The sequence below is a fragment of the Ursus arctos genome, unplaced genomic scaffold, assembly GCF_023065955.2.
Source record: "Ursus arctos isolate Adak ecotype North America unplaced genomic scaffold, UrsArc2.0 scaffold_24, whole genome shotgun sequence".
NCBI classification, from domain to species: Eukaryota; Metazoa; Chordata; class Mammalia; order Carnivora; family Ursidae; genus Ursus; species Ursus arctos.
The window spans coordinates 24965228-24985506 of record NW_026622919.1 but is presented as its reverse complement, the minus strand read 5'-3'; the positions used below and the strand labels follow the sequence as shown (position 1 = coordinate 24985506).

At 56.4% G+C, this 20279-nt stretch overlaps 1 protein-coding gene across 1 annotated transcript in view; it reads right to left on the bottom strand.

Annotated features, from left to right (window-relative positions):
• Nucleotides 1–14125, bottom strand: part of ABCC3 (ATP binding cassette subfamily C member 3) — a 43674-nt gene extending 29549 nt beyond the window's left edge. Inside the window, 5 exon segments of the mRNA XM_026513154.4 lie at nucleotides 201–326; nucleotides 1738–1875; nucleotides 2092–2217; nucleotides 2584–2760; nucleotides 14040–14125. Of these exon segments, the coding sequence (XP_026368939.3) occupies nucleotides 201–326; nucleotides 1738–1875; nucleotides 2092–2217; nucleotides 2584–2760; nucleotides 14040–14069 (597 nt within the window). The 5' untranslated portion in view covers nucleotides 14070–14125.
• Nucleotides 14126–20279: the final 6154 nt, after the last annotated feature.

The window sequence follows — 20279 nt, the reverse complement described above, 5'->3', positions numbered from 1 at the left end:
TGAGAGGGTAGGACAGGAAGAAGCCTCTCAAAGCAGAGCAGAGGGAGCGGGAGCCCTTGTTCCTTCCTGCCCCAAGCCCCAGTTGCGCAGATGACATGGGGATGGAAGGAACTAGAAGGGAAAGGGGCTGCTGGTAAGGGCTGGGCTGAGGCGTGGGCTGTGGAACCCCCACTACCATCCAGCTTCCATGGAAAACTCACGGGGTTGACATTCTTTGGGGAGAAAAATGGCGGCTTCTCCCTGAAGCCGGATAGGATGAGTGCAAAGAGCAGCAGGGCGAAGGAGACATAGAAGGTGGTGAAGCGGAAGGGGTCTGCGATCTTGCCCTGTGAGGAGAGGGGGAGGGCCATCAGAGGCTCGGGGAATTCTGGGCCCACAGTCCTGCCCCGAGGGGTCCTCTGGGGCGTCCGGCGCCTCTGGGGTAGGAGGCAGCATCCAGGTGGCACCTGGGTCTCCCACCCAGAGGGTTCTGAGAGATGGGGAAAGGTCACAGGGGGCCACTGTTCCGTGAGGACTTGCCAAACACCCCACCTCCATCACCTTGTCCAACCCTCCCTACAAGGTAGGAAATCTAATGATACCCCATTTGCAGTCGAGGAAATCAGCCTCCAAAAGCCTAAGCAACTCACCTAGGATCACACAGACAGTAAGAGGAGTGTTCCAAACATAAGAACTAGGAAGATCGGTAGGAGAAGAAAGGGATAAAGAAAGGGGGGGGGGTGATCAGAAGGGGGAATGAAGCATGAGAGACTATGGACTATGAGAAACAAACTGAAGGCTTCAGAGGGGAGGGGGGTGGAGGAATGGGATAGGCTGGTGACGGGCAATAAGGTGGGCACGTATTGCATGGTGCACTGGGTGTTATATGCAACTAATGAATCATCGAACCTTGCATCAGAAACCAGGGATGTACTGTATGGTGACTAACATAATGTAATAAAAAAAACATTAAAAAAAAAAAAAAAGAAAGGTGGGGTGATCAGAAGGGGGAATGAAGCATGGGAGACTATGGCCTCTGGGAAACAAACTGAGGGCTTCAGAGGGGACGGGGGTGGGGGAATGGGATAGGCTGGTGATGGGTAGTAAGGAGGGCACGTATTGCATGGTGCACTGGGTGTTATACGCAAACAATGAATCACTGAACTTTACATCAAAAACCAGGGATGTACTGTATGGTGACTAACATAATATAATAAAAAAATATTATTAAAAAAAAAAAAAAAAGAGGAGCGTTCCGAGCCTGCCCTTTGATGGCCTCCCCTTGACATGGAGAAACACCCACCCCATCACCACAGCGAAGGTCAAGACGAAGCCCAGACGACTGAGGGGAAGGGAAGAAAGGGGGAGAGCGGGATAATGGGACTTCCAGGTAGAACGGAACTATTCATGCGTGTCTGCACCCACGTGTTCATGACCCAGACGCTGGCAGATACCCCGTCAGACACCGCATTTGGTGGTGGTGGTCGTGGCTGCAGAACAGTCCCTTGCACTCCCGTGAGCATTCTACAAGAGCTGTGTCGGGCCCCAGTCCCCCGTGTTACACGGGCCCTCACCCCAGGCCCCCAGCCTGCTTCCCCAAAAAGATGCAGCAAATAGGGGACAACACAGAAAGGACTGGACAGAAGGGGAGGTCCTGGGAGCAGGGGAGGGGCAGCCGGGGACCCAGCAGTGACCTCGAGCCCTGAGGCCATCCCCCAGACAGGGTTGCCCCCGGCAGGTTCCCCTCCTTCCCTTTACCTTTGCCATGGCCGAAAGGATCTTGGAGCGGAAGGGGACAATGGCACAGACCACACACAGAAACCAGAAGATGATGAGGACCCCTGAGGACTGTACCCCCCGCAGCCGGTCATACTGGATTAGCAGGGTGGCCAGCAGCTGTGTAGGGAGGGCAAGGAAGGCTGGGCCAGAGCACCCACACCTGGACCAGCCTCTGTCCTCCCCACCCCACGTAGCCAGATGTTTTGCGATCACCCCATCCTCTTCCCACTGCTATGGTGTCTAGCCCTTTCCCGAGAGCCCACTGTTCCCCCATCACAGTCCCACAACCCGCTGGAGACCCTCCCGCATCCGCTTCCTGGGCCCCACACTGACCATGGTGATCCCCACCACCAAGGGGGTGACAAAGAAGATGGGGGCAGGGGCCCAGCCATGGACCAGGCCGTGGAAGGAGTAGAAGAGGTCAGCCCAGGAGACGCACCACAGCAGGACGCCCACGGCCTACAAACAGGGCACATATTGGAGACTCCAATCTCTAGAGGTAGGCACAGTTCCCACCAGAGAAGGGCCTCTTATTCTGAAACCACCAGACCTGCCCTAGGTCTGGCCCTGGAAGCTAGGCTGGGCACCAGAAGCTTCCCATGGGTGGGGAGAACGTTGGCGGAGAAGCTTCCTGAACTTCCGCAAGCAGAGACTATCTCATTTGACTGCAGACCCAGCTGGCAGGCTGCCATGGCCCTGGGTGTAGCTAGGAGACCCTGTCCAGCCGCTCATGGTGGTTTGGGGAGGGGGGCAGGAAGGAGAACCGTGAAAAGGAGAACCTTCCAGGTGCCAGCCCCGCCCACAGGAGATCCCGGAGCCCCTGACCGTCTTGAGCCTGGAGAGGTGGGAGAGGACGATGTAGCCTCGGTCATGGTGCCGCAGATAGAGCAGGTGGCAGGGCAGGGCGGCCCACAGATAGACGCAGGGCGCCCAGGCCAGCAGGGAGTTCTGGAAGCAGGGAGTGAGGTCCGGGTTGTCGGTGTGCACAGACAGATTGGAGTCCTGCGGTCAGAGAGAACAGCTCAGTGCTGCGGCAGCGGGCTGCAGAGTGCTCCCCCCACCCCCGAAGAAGGTGACGGGGTCAGACAGGTGCTCCCCGAGCTCTGGGGTCAGAAGGCACGTGAAGCTGACAGAGCGCCGGTGTGCACTCGAGCAGGTGCTGGAGGTGTGCGCGCTTGCCTACGAGGCCCCGTCACCTGCTTCCTCATTTTCCTCCCTCTCCGATTGAGGGATAATTGAAGCACAATAAACTGCACCCGTGTAAAGTGCACGACCCGAGGGGGTTGGCGGTTGTGCGCACTGGCAAAGCCGCCGCCACAGGACCGATGCCGAATATTTCCATCATCTCACGGGTTCCCTTGTGCCCCTTTGCAGCCCGTCCCTCCCAGGCAACCACTGCTCTGCTTTCTGTCATTCCAGAGTTCCACTCTTTTTTTTTTTGTTTTTTTAGATCGATGTTTTATTTTATCCATGTAATCAATTGATGCATAAGGTTGAAGAGCCCACTTCTCTAAGCCTCTCCCAGGGAAGGGATAGGGGGCTTCTCTGTGCTTTCTTTGCTTCTCCTTGAAATTCAGGAAGGCCATCCATCACTCCACCTGCCTCACTGGCTAGGCTGAGCTCAAAGGAGCAAAGGGATAAAGAGAGAGCTTTGTAAATCACAAAGCCTCAAGTGACCAACCAACCATCCCCATTTGGCACTGTCCTGGTTTGAGCACTGAAAGTCTCCTGTCCTGGGGAACCCCTGAGTCCGGACAAGACCCCTTCCCATCTTTGAATAAAGCTCCACCTACCAAGCCTTGCAGAAGAAGGGGGAATACATTCAAACACGAATTTCAGAGCGGTCGTTTCTTCCAAGGCCACAAGCGAACTGATCTTTTATTCCCCTCTTGTAAAGTGTTAGCTATACTTTCCAGAAAGCTCAGAAAATATAAGCAAGGAATAAAAAAACCCCACCCACAATCTCATCCATGTGCGGCAAGGGTTAACCCGTGAGGGTATAAAACTCCTTACTTCCTAACTGCCAATGTAAATAATCCCCGTTTTTATTTTCGTCTACGTTATAGACCTTCACGTAACTTAAAAAGTCCAACCCTAAAAATGAAAACGGTACCCTGCCTCACCACTCCCCACCCCAAGCTCATTTTCCAGGGGTAAATATGTCCACACTGGCTAACCTTGTCCTGGCGTCTACTCCCATCGTTTAAAGCAATCTGTTCTGACTGTTTTTGTTCGATTTACTAATTGTTTGATAATGAGGCCGCACCTGTCTTGTCCTTTCCATCTGAGTGTCCTCATCCTTCCAGCGTAGAAACCCCACAGGCTTTTGTTAAACCAATATTCAGAGTTGAAACTTTTGACTCTGTCAATGTTCACTAAGACAAGCTCTATGTCTTTCAAGCTGTGTGACGTTGGGCAACGTGCTTAACCTTTGCCTCTCTGGGCCTTGGTCTCTTTGAGGGTAACGTCGGGATGATACCATCTCCCCCCTGATGCCTCCCACCCTGGCCCCTCAGCTGTCACACTAGCCCAGGCACTCACTTCCCCCTGAGCAATTTCCATGGGATTCTGGTCCCTTCCCTTCTGAGTCCTAGGAGCCCAGATCCCTGCCCGCACAAGGAGTCTTTTCCTTCCACCTGGCTGATATCCCCCTCTTGGCGTGGGAGTGCCCCAGGGCTGTTCCTCCCTCTTCTCCATCTGCACTCCCCCGCGCCACCTCCCTCCCCCCTGCCCCGTCCCAGCCATCCCATCTAGTCCCTTCTACATGTCACAGTGACTCTCCTTACCTTCTCTGCTCTTTCTTTTCTCTACAGCACCCGTCACCTCTAACACATGATGTACGTCACTGGCCTATTATATCTTCTCTCATCTCTTCCTGCTGCCATGTTATCTTTACTTCATTTACTGATGTGTCCTAAGCACTTACAACACTGCCAAGCACATGGCAGGTGCTCAGAACAAAACGTGGTTAAATAAGTTAAATGAACTATTCGTTGAATAAATGAATGAATGAACAAAAGGATAATATTACATTTTCCCCTAAACCTTCAGTGGTGCCCTAAAGCCTAGAAGACAAAGTCCAACCGTGTTACTATGGCACTCGAGGCTCCCAGCTGGCCTTGAATCATCTGTCCATGTGAACTACTGAACTATCCAGGTGCTTCAGGTCTCCCACCTTAAGAAAATAGTCACGGAGTGGTGTGCACACCCTGCCTCCCCTTCCTCTGCTTCCCTTCTACTCTCGAGTTCCATCTGGGTCAGCCCTCTGCCCTCTGATGCCCCCGCCTGCAGCCGAGAGAGGACTCTTCCTTTGTGCCCCTTGTTTCACGCCCACGAACCTGCAGTCTTTCCTGCTGCTCATGGAGCCAAGTCCAAGCACCCCCGGGGTTTTCTTCCCACTGCCTCTTTCCCCTGCTGCCAGCTCACATCACACGAAATCTGTTCCGAGGGTCCCACTCCTACCCCTTTGCTCAGCCTGCTTTCTCTCTCTCCCACCTGTCAAAATCCCAATAACTATAGGGAAGGGGTGAGGGGCCAGGCTTAGGAGCCATGTGGAACACCCTTCTTCTGAGTCAGCCCCTAGTGAGGGACCCACCTTTCTGGAGCATCGTTTTCCACTCGATGAGGCTTTGTTGAGAGTGTGCTATGAGTCAGACAGGGGTTAGGTGCACTTATGGCAGACTGGTCCCTGCCTTTAAAACTTTGGCGAGCACGAGGTCCAGGGACACGCTGCCTGGGGGTATTATATTCAAGCGCCAGTGGGCAAAGTTCACCCCAGCCCAGTACATCTTGTACTCTGGAGCCCTGCATTCCGTAGTCTCTCAAGCTATGTGAGCTAAGGACCCAACGAACCCTTGCTGAGCAACAGGCATGCTGGCCCAGGGCTGGGTACTGGGTCACAGAGCTGGGCACCCCCTAGGCCTGGTCAAGCACCCCAGGGGGAGGGAGGCAGACACATCTAATCCAGCTCTTTTCCCTTTTTAAAACACTTCTTGGGGCACCTGGGGGGCTCAGTCGGTTAAGGGTCCAACTCTTGATTTCGGCTCAGGTCATGATCTCAGGGTCGTGAGATCGAGCCCCATGTCGGGCTCCCGCCTCTCTCCCTCTCCTTCAGCCCCCCGCCCCGCTCGCATGTGCACGTGCTCTCTCTCTCAAATAAATCAATCTTTGAAACATTTATTCAGCTTGCAGGGCAACATGCTTAACCTTTGCCTCTCTGGGCCTTGGTTTCTTTGAGAGTAACATTGGGATGGTACCATCTCCCCCCTGCTGGCTCCCATCCTGGCCCCTCAGCTGTCATACTCATTATAAAATTACCGAAAAGTGCACACATTGTAAGTATACACTTCGATGGATTTTCACGCACTGAACACACCTGTGAAGCCAGCACCCATCTCAAGAAACAAGGCATTGCTGGTACCTAGCTGCCCCCTCCTCGGGCTCCCTCCCAGCCCCTGCTCCCTGCAGGGGATGCTGTCCTGGCTTCTAACAACGCGGGCTACTTTTGCCCATTTGGGGTCTTCCTATAAAAGGAAAAGATACAGCTTGGATCTTTCACGTCTGGCTTCTTTGTGGATGTCATTCGAGGGGTGGAGTGTGAGTGGGGATTCTCCCTCCCCATCTCTGCATGGTGGCCCGTTCATGCCACGGATTTATCCATTCTGTGGCTCATGGGCAGCTGCACTGTTTTAAACTTAGCAAGTCCATTAAACCCATCCACTCAGTCCCCAGCCAGAGAGCCTGTCCCCAGGCCACCCCTAACTCAGACGGTCAGGTCTCCAGGCCTGGAGCGCGTTTCCCACCCCACTGGGTCCAGCCTGAGCTTCCCCTCCTCTAGGAAGCCTTTCTGGGGCACCCCTGCCTCTGACAGGACTTTCCCTTGCTTTACTCTGCATGTGGCAGCCAGGTAAGTGACTGTTACCCGAGAGCGATAGAGGCCCCTTATGTCCCAGCCGGCTTTTATTACAGCACTTAAACGTGGTCATTATCTGCTCGTTGTTTCAGAACAACTTCCAGGAGCAGAGAGGAGGAACAGTGTCGGGCCTGGCTCACAAAAGAGAAAGCAGGCTTCACCTGCTCTGGTGACAGGGCCACCAGGGCCTCGTGACACCCAGCCTGGGTTTCCCCCTACCTCCGCCCCTGCCCCTGGGAACACATCCCATCAGGCCGGTACGCAGGAGCAGCCCGGATGCGGGCTGGGTGATGCCAGATAAGGGAGCGTGACGTAGCTGGGATGGAGCCCGAGTTCAAGGTCACGGCAGGGAATCGCTGTATGGATGTGCACGTGGGTGGCATGGCTTTCTGAGGAGCCACGGAAATGGGGGTGGGCTCCTTCCTCGCCCCGAAGCTCAGCCTCGAGCGTGAGTCCTGGGAGTGACGACCGCCTCTCCGCCGGCTTCCCACAGGGAGAGAAGGAGCAGCACTTCGCCCTGCCTCTCACAGGGCAGCACCTGGAGAGGCAGCCGCTGGAGCGAGAGGCTGCTGGGACCTTGTTCTGGTTTCATAGACAAGTGGCCTGATGGCAACGATCGAGAGATCTCGGGGGCGTGAAGCCCCAGAGGGCTGCTCCGACCCACCGGGAGACCCAGCCTGAGCTCCTTTCCCTTTCCCCACCTTGGCAGGGCCCGTTCCAGGGGACATCCTCCGTGCTCGTGTCCCTAGACTATTCACCCCAGAGCCCTTGCTAGGACATCAATGGGACAGGTCAGAGACAACACGCCCAGAACTGAACTCCTGCCCATCCCCTCCTCAGCAGCCTGCCCACCCTGAGGGACGGCCTCTGTTTCCCTCTTCCAGGTCCCAAATCCTTGGGGTCCTCCTTGATTCTTCTCTTCCTCTCACATCCTCCACCCAACCATTGAGCAAATCCTGTCCACTCCACCTTCAAATCACTAGGCTGAACTAGATGGAAATGCTCTATTCGACGGTTTCTATCTACAAAACGGCAACTTCGCCAGGCTCCTCCGATAGATCCAGAGTCTGACCACTTGTCTCCACCCCGCTCCCTCGCCTAGATTATTGCCTTAGCCCCTCTCTGGCCGTCCTGCTCCCAGCCCTGCCACTTGCCCTGGCAGACTTTTCCAGCACAGCAGCCAGAGGGAGATGTTGATGAAATCCAAGTCAGACCATGCCACCACGTCAGTCTCGTGGTGCAAAACAGCTGAAGGCTCTCCATGTCCCTCAGAGTAAAGGCCAAAGTCCCGTGTGGCCCTCAGGACCCTCTTGTCTGTCTCCCCACGTCTCTGACTTCATGTCCCCCACTGCCCTCTGTCACTCTGCCCTCAAGGTGGCAGTCCTATGCCTCGTGCTCAATACCTGTGAGTGCTCCTTCTCATGGAGGTCCTCCCTGACCTTCCTAATGAAGGCCGTACCTCACCCCCACCCCCACCCTGTCCCCGCACCCCATCCCTCTTAGCCCGTCCCATTTCCCCCTTGCAGCGTACTATAGAACTGAGTGATGTGCTATGTCTATTGCTCGTCCGTCTGCTCCCCCTGGAACACGTGCTCCACGAGGACCGGGTATTCCCCACGGCCCGGAACAGTGCTTGGCACAGAGAAGACTCTCATACGCCTTTGGGGAACACAGGAATGAGTGAGCGGACAGAGGAAGGAAGGGTGCCGTCCGAAGCTCAGTTTCTGCAGCTGAGGGCCCGGGGGTATGGCATGCTTTCTCCCTGACACCAAGGCCACAGCTCTTGGCACCCAAAGTCAAGTGCGAAGGACAGGGTGGGGGGAGGTCATTCCTGGACCCCATGGTGCTCCCTGCAGCCCTGCTGGGCAGGATGGAGGATCCCTTCTTGAACCACTACCACTCAGCCTTTCCTGGGGGGGAGGGGGAGCGCCAGCTGCTCTGAGCTGGACTGGGAGCACGGACCCACAGCCCCTCCCTCGCTGTCACCACACAGTTTCCACGGTGACAACAGCTTCCTTAATAATGAGAATCAACAGCTGGATGGGGCTGATAAGGTCTGACACCCAGAATGGACCGCACAGGGGAAGGCCCCTCCGGCACGGAGGCTGAAATCCCTGGAGACCCAAGCAGGGGGCAGGGGGGCCGGAGGATGTCTCCAGCTGGTCACAGCCCTCTCAGGGACTTTCCAGCACCCCCCATCCCCTCCTCCCCATCGCGGCCCCAGGCTTGTTGACAGACTCTGTGCTGGGGAGAGTAATTACTTCCTTAATCCTGTGCAGGAGGGAGAAGGGGGAGAAGGGATCAACTGACAAGTTCATTTATCTCGGCAGAAATGGAGGTGTGCAAGGGGCAAGGGCCCGCTCCGATCCCAGCTCTCGCTCGCTGCCCTACTGTGGCAGCAACGGCAGCCTTTGCAAGGGCCTCAGGGTGGGGGTGAAGCCCGCCATGGGCGGGGGGGGGGGGAGGCCCTGCCCCTGCTGGAGGGGGTGCCGTGGCCACCAACAGCGACTTTGGTTATTTGAGCACCCCTGTGCCCGGGGATTATCACCTCGTGTTCACAAGAGCTGAGGCCCACGGCTCGCTGGGGAGTGACCGCCCTGGTTCCCATGGGCTGGCCCCGGGGCTTGGACTCAGGCAGCCTAGCTCCAGAGTCCCCGTCCCAGCTCTGTGGCACTTCCTCTACACCCCGTAGGGCTCATGACATCCCACAGGCGTCCAGATCCACTGAAATGTTGAAATTCTCCTTTCAGCTAACGCAGCCCAGCCCCCAATCACCCCCTTGCTGTGGTTCTTCTCCCCTGAGATGAGGGGGAGGGGCTGCAGTTCTGGGAGCCACTGGGCTAGAAACCTGAATGCCCAGTGAGAAGGAAAGAGATCCAATCCAAGGCTTAGGCCCTTGTTAGCACCCCCGGTACTACCTCCTGGCCCTGGCTCTGGAAACAGGAACAGCTCCGGGCAGGGCAGGGAGAGGCCTGGCCATCCAGCAGGGGCACATCGAAGTGTCACCCCCCTCTCAGGGATCCTGCTGCACCTGCTGCCCGGGGACAGGCCCCGCCAGGGAGACGAGACCCAGGCACTCTGATCCTGTCTCCTGCATGGGTCAGGGGGCAGGCGCTGTGGGATCCTCTCTCCCTGCAGAGGCCAGCCCTGGGCTCTAAGACCATTTCTCAGTCCGGGGGCCAGCAGACAGCGTGGCAAAGTTCCCTCCCAAATGCTACTTCTGACTCACTTCCTTCCCTAAATCTCTGGCCCTCAAGACCCAGGTCCAGGGGCTGTTGGGGAATAGCAGGGCTGGGGAGAAGCCAGCCTAAGGCCACAAGGGACCACGGACCCTCCTGCAGGAGCTAGGAGCTCAGCGGCTCAAAGCGGTCCAGCCCAGCCTTGCTGTCCTGCAGCTGGGGTGGAGGGAGGGGATTCTAGAGGCCCTCACCTGGCAGGGAGGACTGGGTGCTTAAGGGGAAAATGCTGGTGCTCAGTAGGCTGGAGGGGTGCCCACCTTCCACCCCCCTGCCTCCCTGATAGGCCTTGCCTCTGCCAGTCTGCCCACCGCTTTGCAAGTCATTACTTTCATTTGAGAGTCAAAGTACATTGAAATCAGAGTCCATTACTCCCATGCTCTGGTAATCACCTACTCGGTTGGGCAAAGACCCAAAAAGAAGCCGGAGTCCCTTATACCCTGTTTGGAGGGCTGTAATCATGACCACGGCCCTGAGCGTAAGGATCGGCCTCCCAGAATCAGCACTGGGAACCTGGACCTGAAGGGGGTCCTGGAGCCCTCTGAAGCTCAGCTGGAGCCCAGAGAGGGTGAGCGATTTGCCAAAAGTCACAGAGCTAGTGAGTGACAGGATGGAACTAGCTGGACCAGGGCAGGAGACAGGGAGCTGAGGGCTTTGCTTCCCCTTCGGATGGGCAGACAGCCAATGGAACGGCGAGCGTGCCAGTGCCTGACCAGTGGCAGACTCGTCGGTCTCTACCAAGAGCTGCTGCTAGGCAAACTCCATGTCTGAAGCAGAGAGAGAGCCAGGGAAAGAGAGGTCAGGAAATCTCAGAGAAGGAACCGGTGAATCTTCTCCTGGCCACATCTTCCCTCGTCCTAATTGGTCACAGAATTTCAGGGTGGAATCCCAACTCCTTCCTTGTCTTGAATCCCCTCTCCAGCATCCCTCCCAAGCGGTCACTCACCATATGCTTGCATACCCTCAGTGCTGGGGAGCTCACTACTTTTCAGGCAATCGGTGCCATCTTTGGACCGTTCTCATGGTCAGGACCTTCAGATTTCTGAGCCCATGTCAGCTTCCCCAGCGCTTCCTGGGACATCAGATCAAGGCTAATTTTGCAAACAGGTCAAGACCTCCTGAGGCACTTGTACTCTCTTTACCACTTGAGCTCACCCCTGGGTCCACTGCTCATCAAAGAAGGTAATTCTCCAGGGAGGAGGCAATGGGCCAGCCAAGAAAGGGACACTACCACCTCTTTATTCTAGAGGCATCTTTGCTCTGGCCTCATCAGCCCGGGGCACTTCGGTGATAGTTCATTCATTTGGAATTTATTGCCACAAAAATTCTCCAGGCACACTCAGAGATGCTGGTCATCTACCCCAACGTGGCAGACGTGAGAGAAAGTCAAAGACAGAGAGAGACCGTTCACCCAGAGAATTCTGTGTGTGAGCACCCGGCTGTATGTACACAAGTCCAGGGGCTCAGGGACCCTTGGGAGTCTCCTGCCCTCTGACTCAGCTGGGGCTAAGGCCGATGGATTTAGCCACAAGATCCCCGGCAAAGAAATAGGAGCCCCTGGCCCCACAGCCCTGTAAGCCCCTTTCGTCTAGGCCTTCCCAGACCGAACTCCCACTTTGAACCTCATTTCTCTTTCACTTCCTTCATTCCCAGGAACATCAGGACCTGTCAGTCCCCCACAGAAAGTTTTGTAGTTCTCAAAATCATTTTCCCTTCCCCGCTCACGTGATCTCCACAGCAATCTTGGGAGGCGCTTAGGAGATGGGTTATTCTCCCATTTCACAGGTGGAATGACTGAGGCTGTGCGGGTAAGCTAAAAAAGGCTTGGAAAACAAGCGGCCCGACAGGCCTGAACTACTTTCCACAAGATGGGTCCCCTGCAGGCCCCTGAGATAAAAGATTCGAGGACAAGTCTACCCGAATAATATACAATCCACATGAGATGCGAACTAGCCCACCATCAATGGAGGCATCCAGAACTCCGGGCTTCAGGCCCTCCCTGGTCTCAGCGCTGCAAACTTCTAGCAGAGGAGCTGGGAGCCTTCCTGCCTTCTCCCCAGCCCACCTCCTGACTCCAACCACGTTAGGCTGGGTGCAGCCTGGCACGACTTTCTGGAGTCAGAAGGTCATGTGGAAGATGGAAGGTGTTTAGACTGGGAGGAGGAAGAGGAGTGATCTCCCTGTCCTTTGAGGTATCCAAGCAGAGACCTCCACAAGGGGTTCATCCTTTGGACATAAAATAGATGAACTGCCTCGCATGAACCCTGAGGTCCTCAGAGAAAGTCCAGACAGCTCATGAGCAGCAAGGAATCTAGGGGCAAGGGCCTAGAAGCCCCAGGACTCACAGACAGTGGCCAAGTTGGAGCCATAACTCAGGGGTCTTGCTTCCCAGTCCAGCGATCGGCCACTTACCATTGTGTGACCTTGGCAGGTTCATTCTCTCCCTGGCTCTCAGCTTCCCAAGCTCTGGAGTAACGGCTGGACTACAGCGGCTTCAAGCCCCCAAGTTCTACGGAATCTCTTAGATTCTGCAATATCATGGAAAGGTAGAGCCAAAGGGGCCCTAAGCGTGGAACAGGAAGGGAGTCAGGGGTTCCTCACCTCCACGTCCTCAAAGCCTGTCTCTGGGCAGTACTAGGCTCTTGGGGTTCACCGTCCCCCCAGGCACAGCGCGCCTTTGCCCTTGAGGCTTGGGCGTATTTGCCCCTTCGAGTTGCATGTCCTCTGCCCGGCTAGCTGAGACAGGGTGACCTTGTTCTGGCCATGCCAGCCAGGCTCCCCAGGGAGCTGTGAAACACAGTAGGCTCATGAGCCCAGGCACAACCTCTAGACTTGGTGACCAGTGATGAGTCCAAGCAGGATGACGGACGGGGATTCCGTGCGGATGGGCAAGAGGGTTGCACTGTCTTTGATTAGTGACCCAGAGGGAAAAAGAGATCCTCAAAGATACTATCTTATAGGTACTCCATTGTAGAGGTCCTGAGTTTGAAACACCCCAAGAACAGGGCTCCCGACTGGGTACGCACACTCTGTACACACACACACACACACACACACACACACGCATCCACACCCACACAGAGCACACCCGTGGAGGGCACACCCCGGGCACACGAACATCGGGCACATAGGTACACATACTTGAAATGGAAAAAAGAGTTAGAGATTGAAAAATCAGAGGCCCTCAGGGCACCTGGGTGGCTCAGTCGATGAAGCGTCTGCTTTCAGCTCGGGTTGTGATCCTGGTGTCCCAGGATCAAGCCCCGCTTCGGGCTCTCTGCTCAGCGGGGAGTCTGCTTCTCTTTCTCCCTCTGTGCCTTCCCCCAGCTCCCCTCCCCCCGCCTTGTTCTCTCTTTCTCTCTCTGTCTCTCCAATAGATAAACAAAATTAAAAAAAAAAAATCAGAGGCCCTGGATTTGAGGTCAGCCTAAGCTGGGCATCCCTCACATGACCATGGACAAGCCCCTTGAATCTGAGACCATTTTCTGAGCTCTGTTTTCTTCTAACTGGGTGACTTTGCAAGTCCCTTCCTCTCTCTGGGCCTCCCTTTCCCCATCTATAAAAGGATGGCTCAGTTGGTTAGGCATCTGCTTTCAGCTCAGGTCATGGTCCCAGGGTCCTGGAATTGAGTCCCACGTGGGACTTCCTGCTCAGCAGGGAGTCTGCTTTTCCCTCTGCCCTTCACTCTCTTGCTCTCTCTTCCTCTCTCTCTCTCAAATAAATAAATAACATCTTTAAAAAAAAAATGGAGAGGGTTGGAGGGGGACTCCCTGCTTCCCAGCTTCTCTTAACTCCAGAGAAAAGAAGGTGGCAGGATTGCTTTTCAAGAAGAGCAGAGACAGCTTCCCAAACTACCAGCCGGGTTGAACAGGCAGGCACTCTGGATGCTGGAGGGAGGGTGCAGGTGTAAAGGTGGACAACTGAGCTCTAGTACATGTGGGGGCATCTTCCGATTCGAGCCTCCTTCCCCAGGCTCTTTCTGCGCCAGGAGGGCAGGACAGGTCCTGGAGGCCCCCAGGGACCTGGCTCGGGGCAGCAATGGCCAGACCTCCTCCCAGCGTCGCATCGCCCCCTCCCCAGGGCCCTCGCAGGGGCTGGCCGGTGCACGCCCTCAGGCCGGGACACCTCCTTACCCAGAACGTGGAGCCGCACAGGCCGTCCATGGGGCCGAGGCGCCGCGGCCAGGAAGGCGAGTGCGGCAGCCTGCCCAGGCAGGACCCAGCAGCGCCCCAGCCGCCTCCGCCCCCCCACAGCCCCCGCGCTCCGCCCCACCCCCCCTCCGCCCCGCCCGCTCCGCCTGGCCCTGCCTTTGGCTCTTTGGGTGGAATCTCTTTGTCCTTGCGAATTGCGACAGAGCCTCCCTGAGACTGCGGCTCCAGGAGGGACTTTGGGCCAGGAGCGTGGAGAGCCGCTGATACAGTGACGACTCCTTCGAGTGGCCAGTGGGCAGCGCCGGAAAGATGTCCCTCCAGATACTGAGGCTGATGGGGCTGGAGCAGGGTCCGTGTCCAAGAGGCATAACTCTGACGGGCCAATAAGTCATAGAGCTGTGGAAAGTGACTTAGCAAGACGTCCTCCGTGAATATATCCCTGGTGAGGTCAAGGTCATCTCTGGACCTCAGTCTTTGCATCCGTGAAATGGGAATGCTTACATGCCCAGCCGATGGGGAGGTCGACCTCTCTGTCCGGGAGTTACCTGGGAACTGGCAGAAACCAGCACATGACGCGAGCTGGTGTGTGCGGTGTGCCTAAGGACAGGAAATAGGAGGGGGGCCGAGCACCATACAGACGGTGGCTTCCCATGGTTCTCTTAAATTGCTGCCTTCCTAAGGTTCTGTGGCTCCCCGATCTCGTGCCTGTTGCTGCCGCACCCCTCTGTGCCTCTACTTTTGCTTCTGAGAAACAGGGATAATCCTAGTTCCCAGGCTGACTGCTCTGAGGAGAGACCAGCAAAGGTGGCCGTACGGCATCAGGTGTGTTGCCTGGCACACTTCGTAGGCCCCCCACACGGATTCATTTCCTCCACTCTGGCCCCCGCGGGGTGAGGGGTGGGCAGACGAGGCCCCAGAAGGAGCCCCACAGTAGCACACTGCTAAAGCTGAGTCGTCACATTCTCCGTCTGTAAAACGGATTTGGGGTCTTCTTCTGCTTGCCCCAGCTTGGCCGTGTTGTGTCCTCCATCCTTCTATCTCTCACTCCCCCAGCAGGAGCACAGAAGCCAATTCACCGCCCCTTCTGGGGCTGAGAGAGAATCCCCACCCCCTCACCCTCCACCCCTGCCCCGTCTCTCTCCAGCCCTCCACCTCCCCAACCCTGTGGTCTTGGCTCTGTCCTCTGGGTCTGCCAGGTTCACCCCAGTGATCCCTTCCCTGGTACTTGTTCTCAAGAGGTGTTTTCTTTCTTGGCTGCTTAGCAGCAGGCGTGGGTGGGCCCGCAAGATAACACAGACGCAGCCAGCCACCGCCTGTCCCTCCCAGCAGGAAGTGACCAGAAGGAAGTCTCTGTCACGAGCTATCGGAACCAAGATCTGAGCCGCGCTGGACAGAGCAGGATGGATAAGGCTCCCCCTTCCCAGACAGAGGGATGGGGGGTGGAGGTCCACTTCGCCTACACGGGGCAAGGCCTCTCCACCCTTTATCTGCCCCCCTCCCTTCCACTGACCCAGTCACCCTCCACCCTGCCCCCATCTCTGAGCCCAAGACTTTCCAGAGCTTTCACATCTTGTCACAGAGTGCCTTCGGTTATATTTAGTTGTGAAGAGTCTGTCTTCCCTGCCAGTCTGAGAGGTCCCCAAGCACAAGGACCGACTGAGTCACCTCCCACCCCCCTCCCTGCCCCAGACAGTAACTTCTGTGTACCGTGTGACCTCAACAAGGCCTTTGAGGTCTCTGGGATGTGGTTTCTTGAACAACTTGGACAAAATGCCATCTAAGGTCTCTTGCAGCCCTGGTGACCCAGGCTTCTGTGGTGAGCAACTGGGGCTCCTCCTCCAACCCTGCTTCTAGCATGGGGCCAGGACCCTTGGGACTGAAGAACTGTCCCTTTGGTACCTTCCCATCTTGCCACTGGAGAGCCCTTCCCGAGCTCGTGGCTTTCGGTGAGAACCTCCGGGATCATGGGAGGGGACCTTAGCAATCCTCAATGTCTCCCATCTCTCTCGAGGTATTCACTGGGGTTTTGCCGTTTCTGGCCCCTCTTAGAAGGTGATCCGTTTCGCACAGCCCTTGAATGATAACCATGAAACTCCTAGGACATGATTGTTTTGGCTCTATCAGAGCAAGAAAACTGAGGCCCTGAGATGTCTTATCCTGGCAGGGGTGGGAGGAGCTCCCCGGCTTCCGAGCGCAGGGCTGTTTCCATGCGGCTGCTTTGGGCAGGATGCATTTCTAGTGTCCCGAGCTGTTGCATTCATGCCCCACCCCCCAGCCCATCTTCAAGGTTGCTCGGCACAGTCCCCTCCCTACACCTCCCCTCCCTTTCTGCATTTGGCAAACTCTACCCGTCCTTGAAGATTTCGCTCAAGCCCCACAGCCACCCCCCCAAATCTTCCATGAACCTCCCTCACCCCCATCCTGGGCTAAGGACCCTTCCTCTGCACCGCCCCCCCCCCCCCGCCTTGTACTCACTGATTGTCTTGCTCACCTCCCGCAGGAGACTGTGTACATCTTCAGAATAGGAACCAAGCCCATTTGTTCATTGCTGTATCCTCAGCACCCGGGACAGTGCCTGGTAAAGTTGAGCCTCAGGAAATGTTTGTTGACTGACTAAACAAGTATCTCTTGTCCTTAGAAGAGGACTTAGTGAGGCTACTGTGGTCTCAGCTACAGTCCCAGCAGTGGGCACTGTCCACTCTGCTTTCGACTTTCTAGAACCAAGATGTTTCCAGCTGGAGGCTCCTGAGAGGAGAAATAAAGACCTGTGGGTTGGGCTGCAGCAGAGACAGGGGCTGCACACCCCCCCCAAGTTTTGTGGCCCAACCCCATCCTCCCCTCCAACTGACTGCAGCTCCAGGAGGGATGGACGGAGCGTGTGCTGCGCCTCCCCCACCGGTAAGCATCCCAGGGGAACCCAGCGGAGATTTCCTGGCAGGGAGATGGAAAGATAAGATAATTGCAAGGTACAGCTCTGAGCAGGAATGACAGCAGAGAGAAGAAAGCAGAGCAAGGCAGGGACAGGGAGACCCAGGGACAGGAAATGCTGCAAACGGGGAGAGCCGGGTGGGAACTAGGGCAGGGAGGGGTGTGGGATAGCAAAGGCTATTCTAGTTCTCCCCTTGACTCACTGCCTGAGTCTTTTGAGCCCCCGTGGCTCCTTGAAGGCCTGGAGCACCCCCAAACAAGATCCAGCTCCCCAGCTCCAGTCTCCCCCTTCTCTCCTCCCATGTGGCGGGGCGGAAACCTGTTTTGTCCAGATTCCAGCCTGGTGGGGGCCACACAGAGCCCCCTCGTGGCCTCCACAACCCGCATTGATCTCATTTGGCATGTATGTGAGCACTGGCTGCTGTGCCCGATTCAGGAGTTTTCAAAGCAAGAAGAATTAATTAGCTCCATGGGCCACAGTCAGCAGCTCCCACACCTGGACTGGGGCTCAGACAGAGTTCTGAAGTTCTTAGCCGATTTCCCCCCTGGGTGTTTGCCGGACCTGCCACCTCCTTGACCTGCCTTGGAGGTCCTCGGAGGAGGGAGCCAGCCCACAACCAAACTCGCTCCTGACAGCCACTGTCCTGGATGAGTCCTGGGTCCCCTGGCCTTAGGCAGGGATCACTGGGCGCTGTGGACTCCGCACTCCCAAGGCTGGGATTCCCTATGCACAAACACTTCATTGGGCCCGTGCGCGTGTTTCCTCCTTTGGAGGGCTATGCAGGGCACGCGTCTGTAGAAGGTGTCCGTCAGTGTGCTGTCCTCTCCCTGGCCAAGTCCCTCTACGGAAGCGGCACCAGGTGGGGGGTGGCGGTGAAGGTGCTTTGTGCTGCCACCTGGTGTCTGAAGTCCTCACTGCACTACAGCGCCCAGCCCCCAGGTCCACCGGCTCAGCGGGCCCAGGAAAGGCAAGGCGAGGAGGCCATGGGGCACCAGGTTGTGATGGGTGGGGACTAGGGGTGACGATGGAGGTGAAAGCTTGTTTGGAAAGTGGGAGAGGCCTGGGTGGAGCACAGGGAGAGGACCGGAAGGACAAGAGGGGTGGGGGAGCGGTGCTCTGTGGTTCAAGGGCATTATGCCAGGGAAAGGGGATGCCTGGGAAACTGGGTGATCGCAGAACCAGCCTTGGCCAGTTCTTGGACAAACACCTGGAGCTGAGGGACACCTCCCCTTGTGGTTAAACGTCTCTCTCCTCACAGGAGCGGAAGGACGGTGGGTTCCTTTAAGCTTCTGAGTATGCCGAGCCGGGAGCCCATTTCCACAAACACAAATGCAATGGCCTTGGAAAAGGCCTCCCCTGCCAGCAATTTCGGGATCAGGATTCCTTGCACCACGCCCCATTCCCTCCCCAGTGAGAAGAGGCGGGGTTGTGTGAAGCCGGTGGGCTAGAGGTTGGCCAGACCTAGGATGCCCCAACTCTGCCATCTCCTGCCTGTGTGATCTTGGGCAGGTCACTAACCCTCTCTGAACCCATTGCCTTGTGAAAAAAATGAAAGCCTGGTATCCTTGTTAGGGTGGTGGGAGGAGTAAGTGAGAGATTGCAGAGGGGCCTCTGACTTGTTTTTAGCACCAGCTCTGCTCTCTCCTCTTGCCAGTCCCCACCCCCCACCCCCAGGCAGACCTTTTCCTGGAGTCTTGGGGGGGAGGAAGCAGAAGCAGACAAGCCCGAGGTGGGGGCCGGCCGCTGTTGACACAATTCCCCCTGAACCCCCAAGGAGAAGGCTGAGAGCAGAAGGGCCAGGGTAGATGTTCTTACCTCCAAAGGCTTCCACTGCCCTGAAGCTCCTGGCTGGTTCCAACCCTGCCCCCCACCCCAGGCCTTCATCCAAGACCTACGTTGCCGCCACCAGCCCCTCCTCATCCCAGCTTCCTGCAGGCTCCTCCACTCCCCACGTACTCTGAGCAGATACAGCCATCCAGACAGACGTCATGAGGTGTCCATCATCATTATTACTACTATTAATAAGAATCAGCAGTGTTATTATTTCCACTTTTTTTTTTTAAGATTGATTGATTTATTTGAGGGTAGGAGAGAGAGACTTTGTGCGAGTGGGGGGAAGGGGCAGAAGGAGAGGGAGAATCTCAAGCAGACTCCCTGCTGAGCACAGAGCCAACCTGGTGCTTGATCCCAGGACCCCGAGATCATGACCTGAGCCGAAACCAAGAGTAGGAGACTTAATCCACTGAGCCGCCCAGGAGCCCCTATTTCGCTTTTAATGAGACATAACAGTTTCCATCATTGACAAAGATTTTCCGTTGTTTTGGGGGGGATTGTTGGGGGAAGATAGGTGGGGGAGAGGCCACGATTCTGTCCCCTAAAATATCTACTTTGACTCCGGGGCTTCCTGGGGGCAAGGGTGGGGGGAAGCCTGGGTTGGAGGAGAGGGGGTTATAGCCCAGCTCTCTGGCTTCATTTGACCCAGAATCCTCCAACCATTAGAAGAAAAAAGGCCCCAGAGCCCCCTCCCCGGCTCTCACACCCTCATCATAGACTGCTACAGGAGTCTACAAAAATATAAAAGCTTAATCTGCAGACCCAGGTGGACAAAACTCTAGGAATTTTGTACAGTTCTGCTTTAAAAAAAAAAAAAAAGGCAGCTCCTACAAGCAGCCCCCTCTCTCTACCCAAGGAGGCCAAAGGAAAAAGAGTTTCACGCTACTGCACAGCCCAAGAGGATAAAGCCAGGTGTTTGCTTCAAGGAGAAGTATATTTCTGTCCAGAAGAACAATTAGAAATACTTTCGCCAGTTTAGAAAACAGGATGGGACAAAGCCTCCAGGTCCATCGGCCCCGCAGCCTGGCACCCCTCCCCATCCCAGGCTCATCCCAAGTTCAGAGGGGGGCTCAGGGGGTCCTGGCCAGCCCACTGGAGCTGCCTTTGAGGTTTCAAGGGTCCTGGGGTTTGAAGGTGCTGGGGATGAGGGGGTAGGGATGTTCAGGGGAGTGGGGTCAGGGTGGGTGTTTGTGGTGGCGGGCAGGGGACAGGCTGGCTGAGCCCGTGGTTGGTGCCTGTGGCACTGCCTCTTGGCACCAGGGTTTCAGACACCAGAGTATTACCAAGATAGCCCCAGAAACGAGGTTCTGGGCCACACCAGTAGCCCCTCCTCCCCTCCCCCTCCTCACCGCCCTCCCGCCCCGCAAGCTGCCTTCACCCCCTTCCTCCTCGGTGGGTTCCCACTGGGCAGGCAGCAGCAGACCATGTAAACACCTTGATGGAGCTCATTCATCACCCTC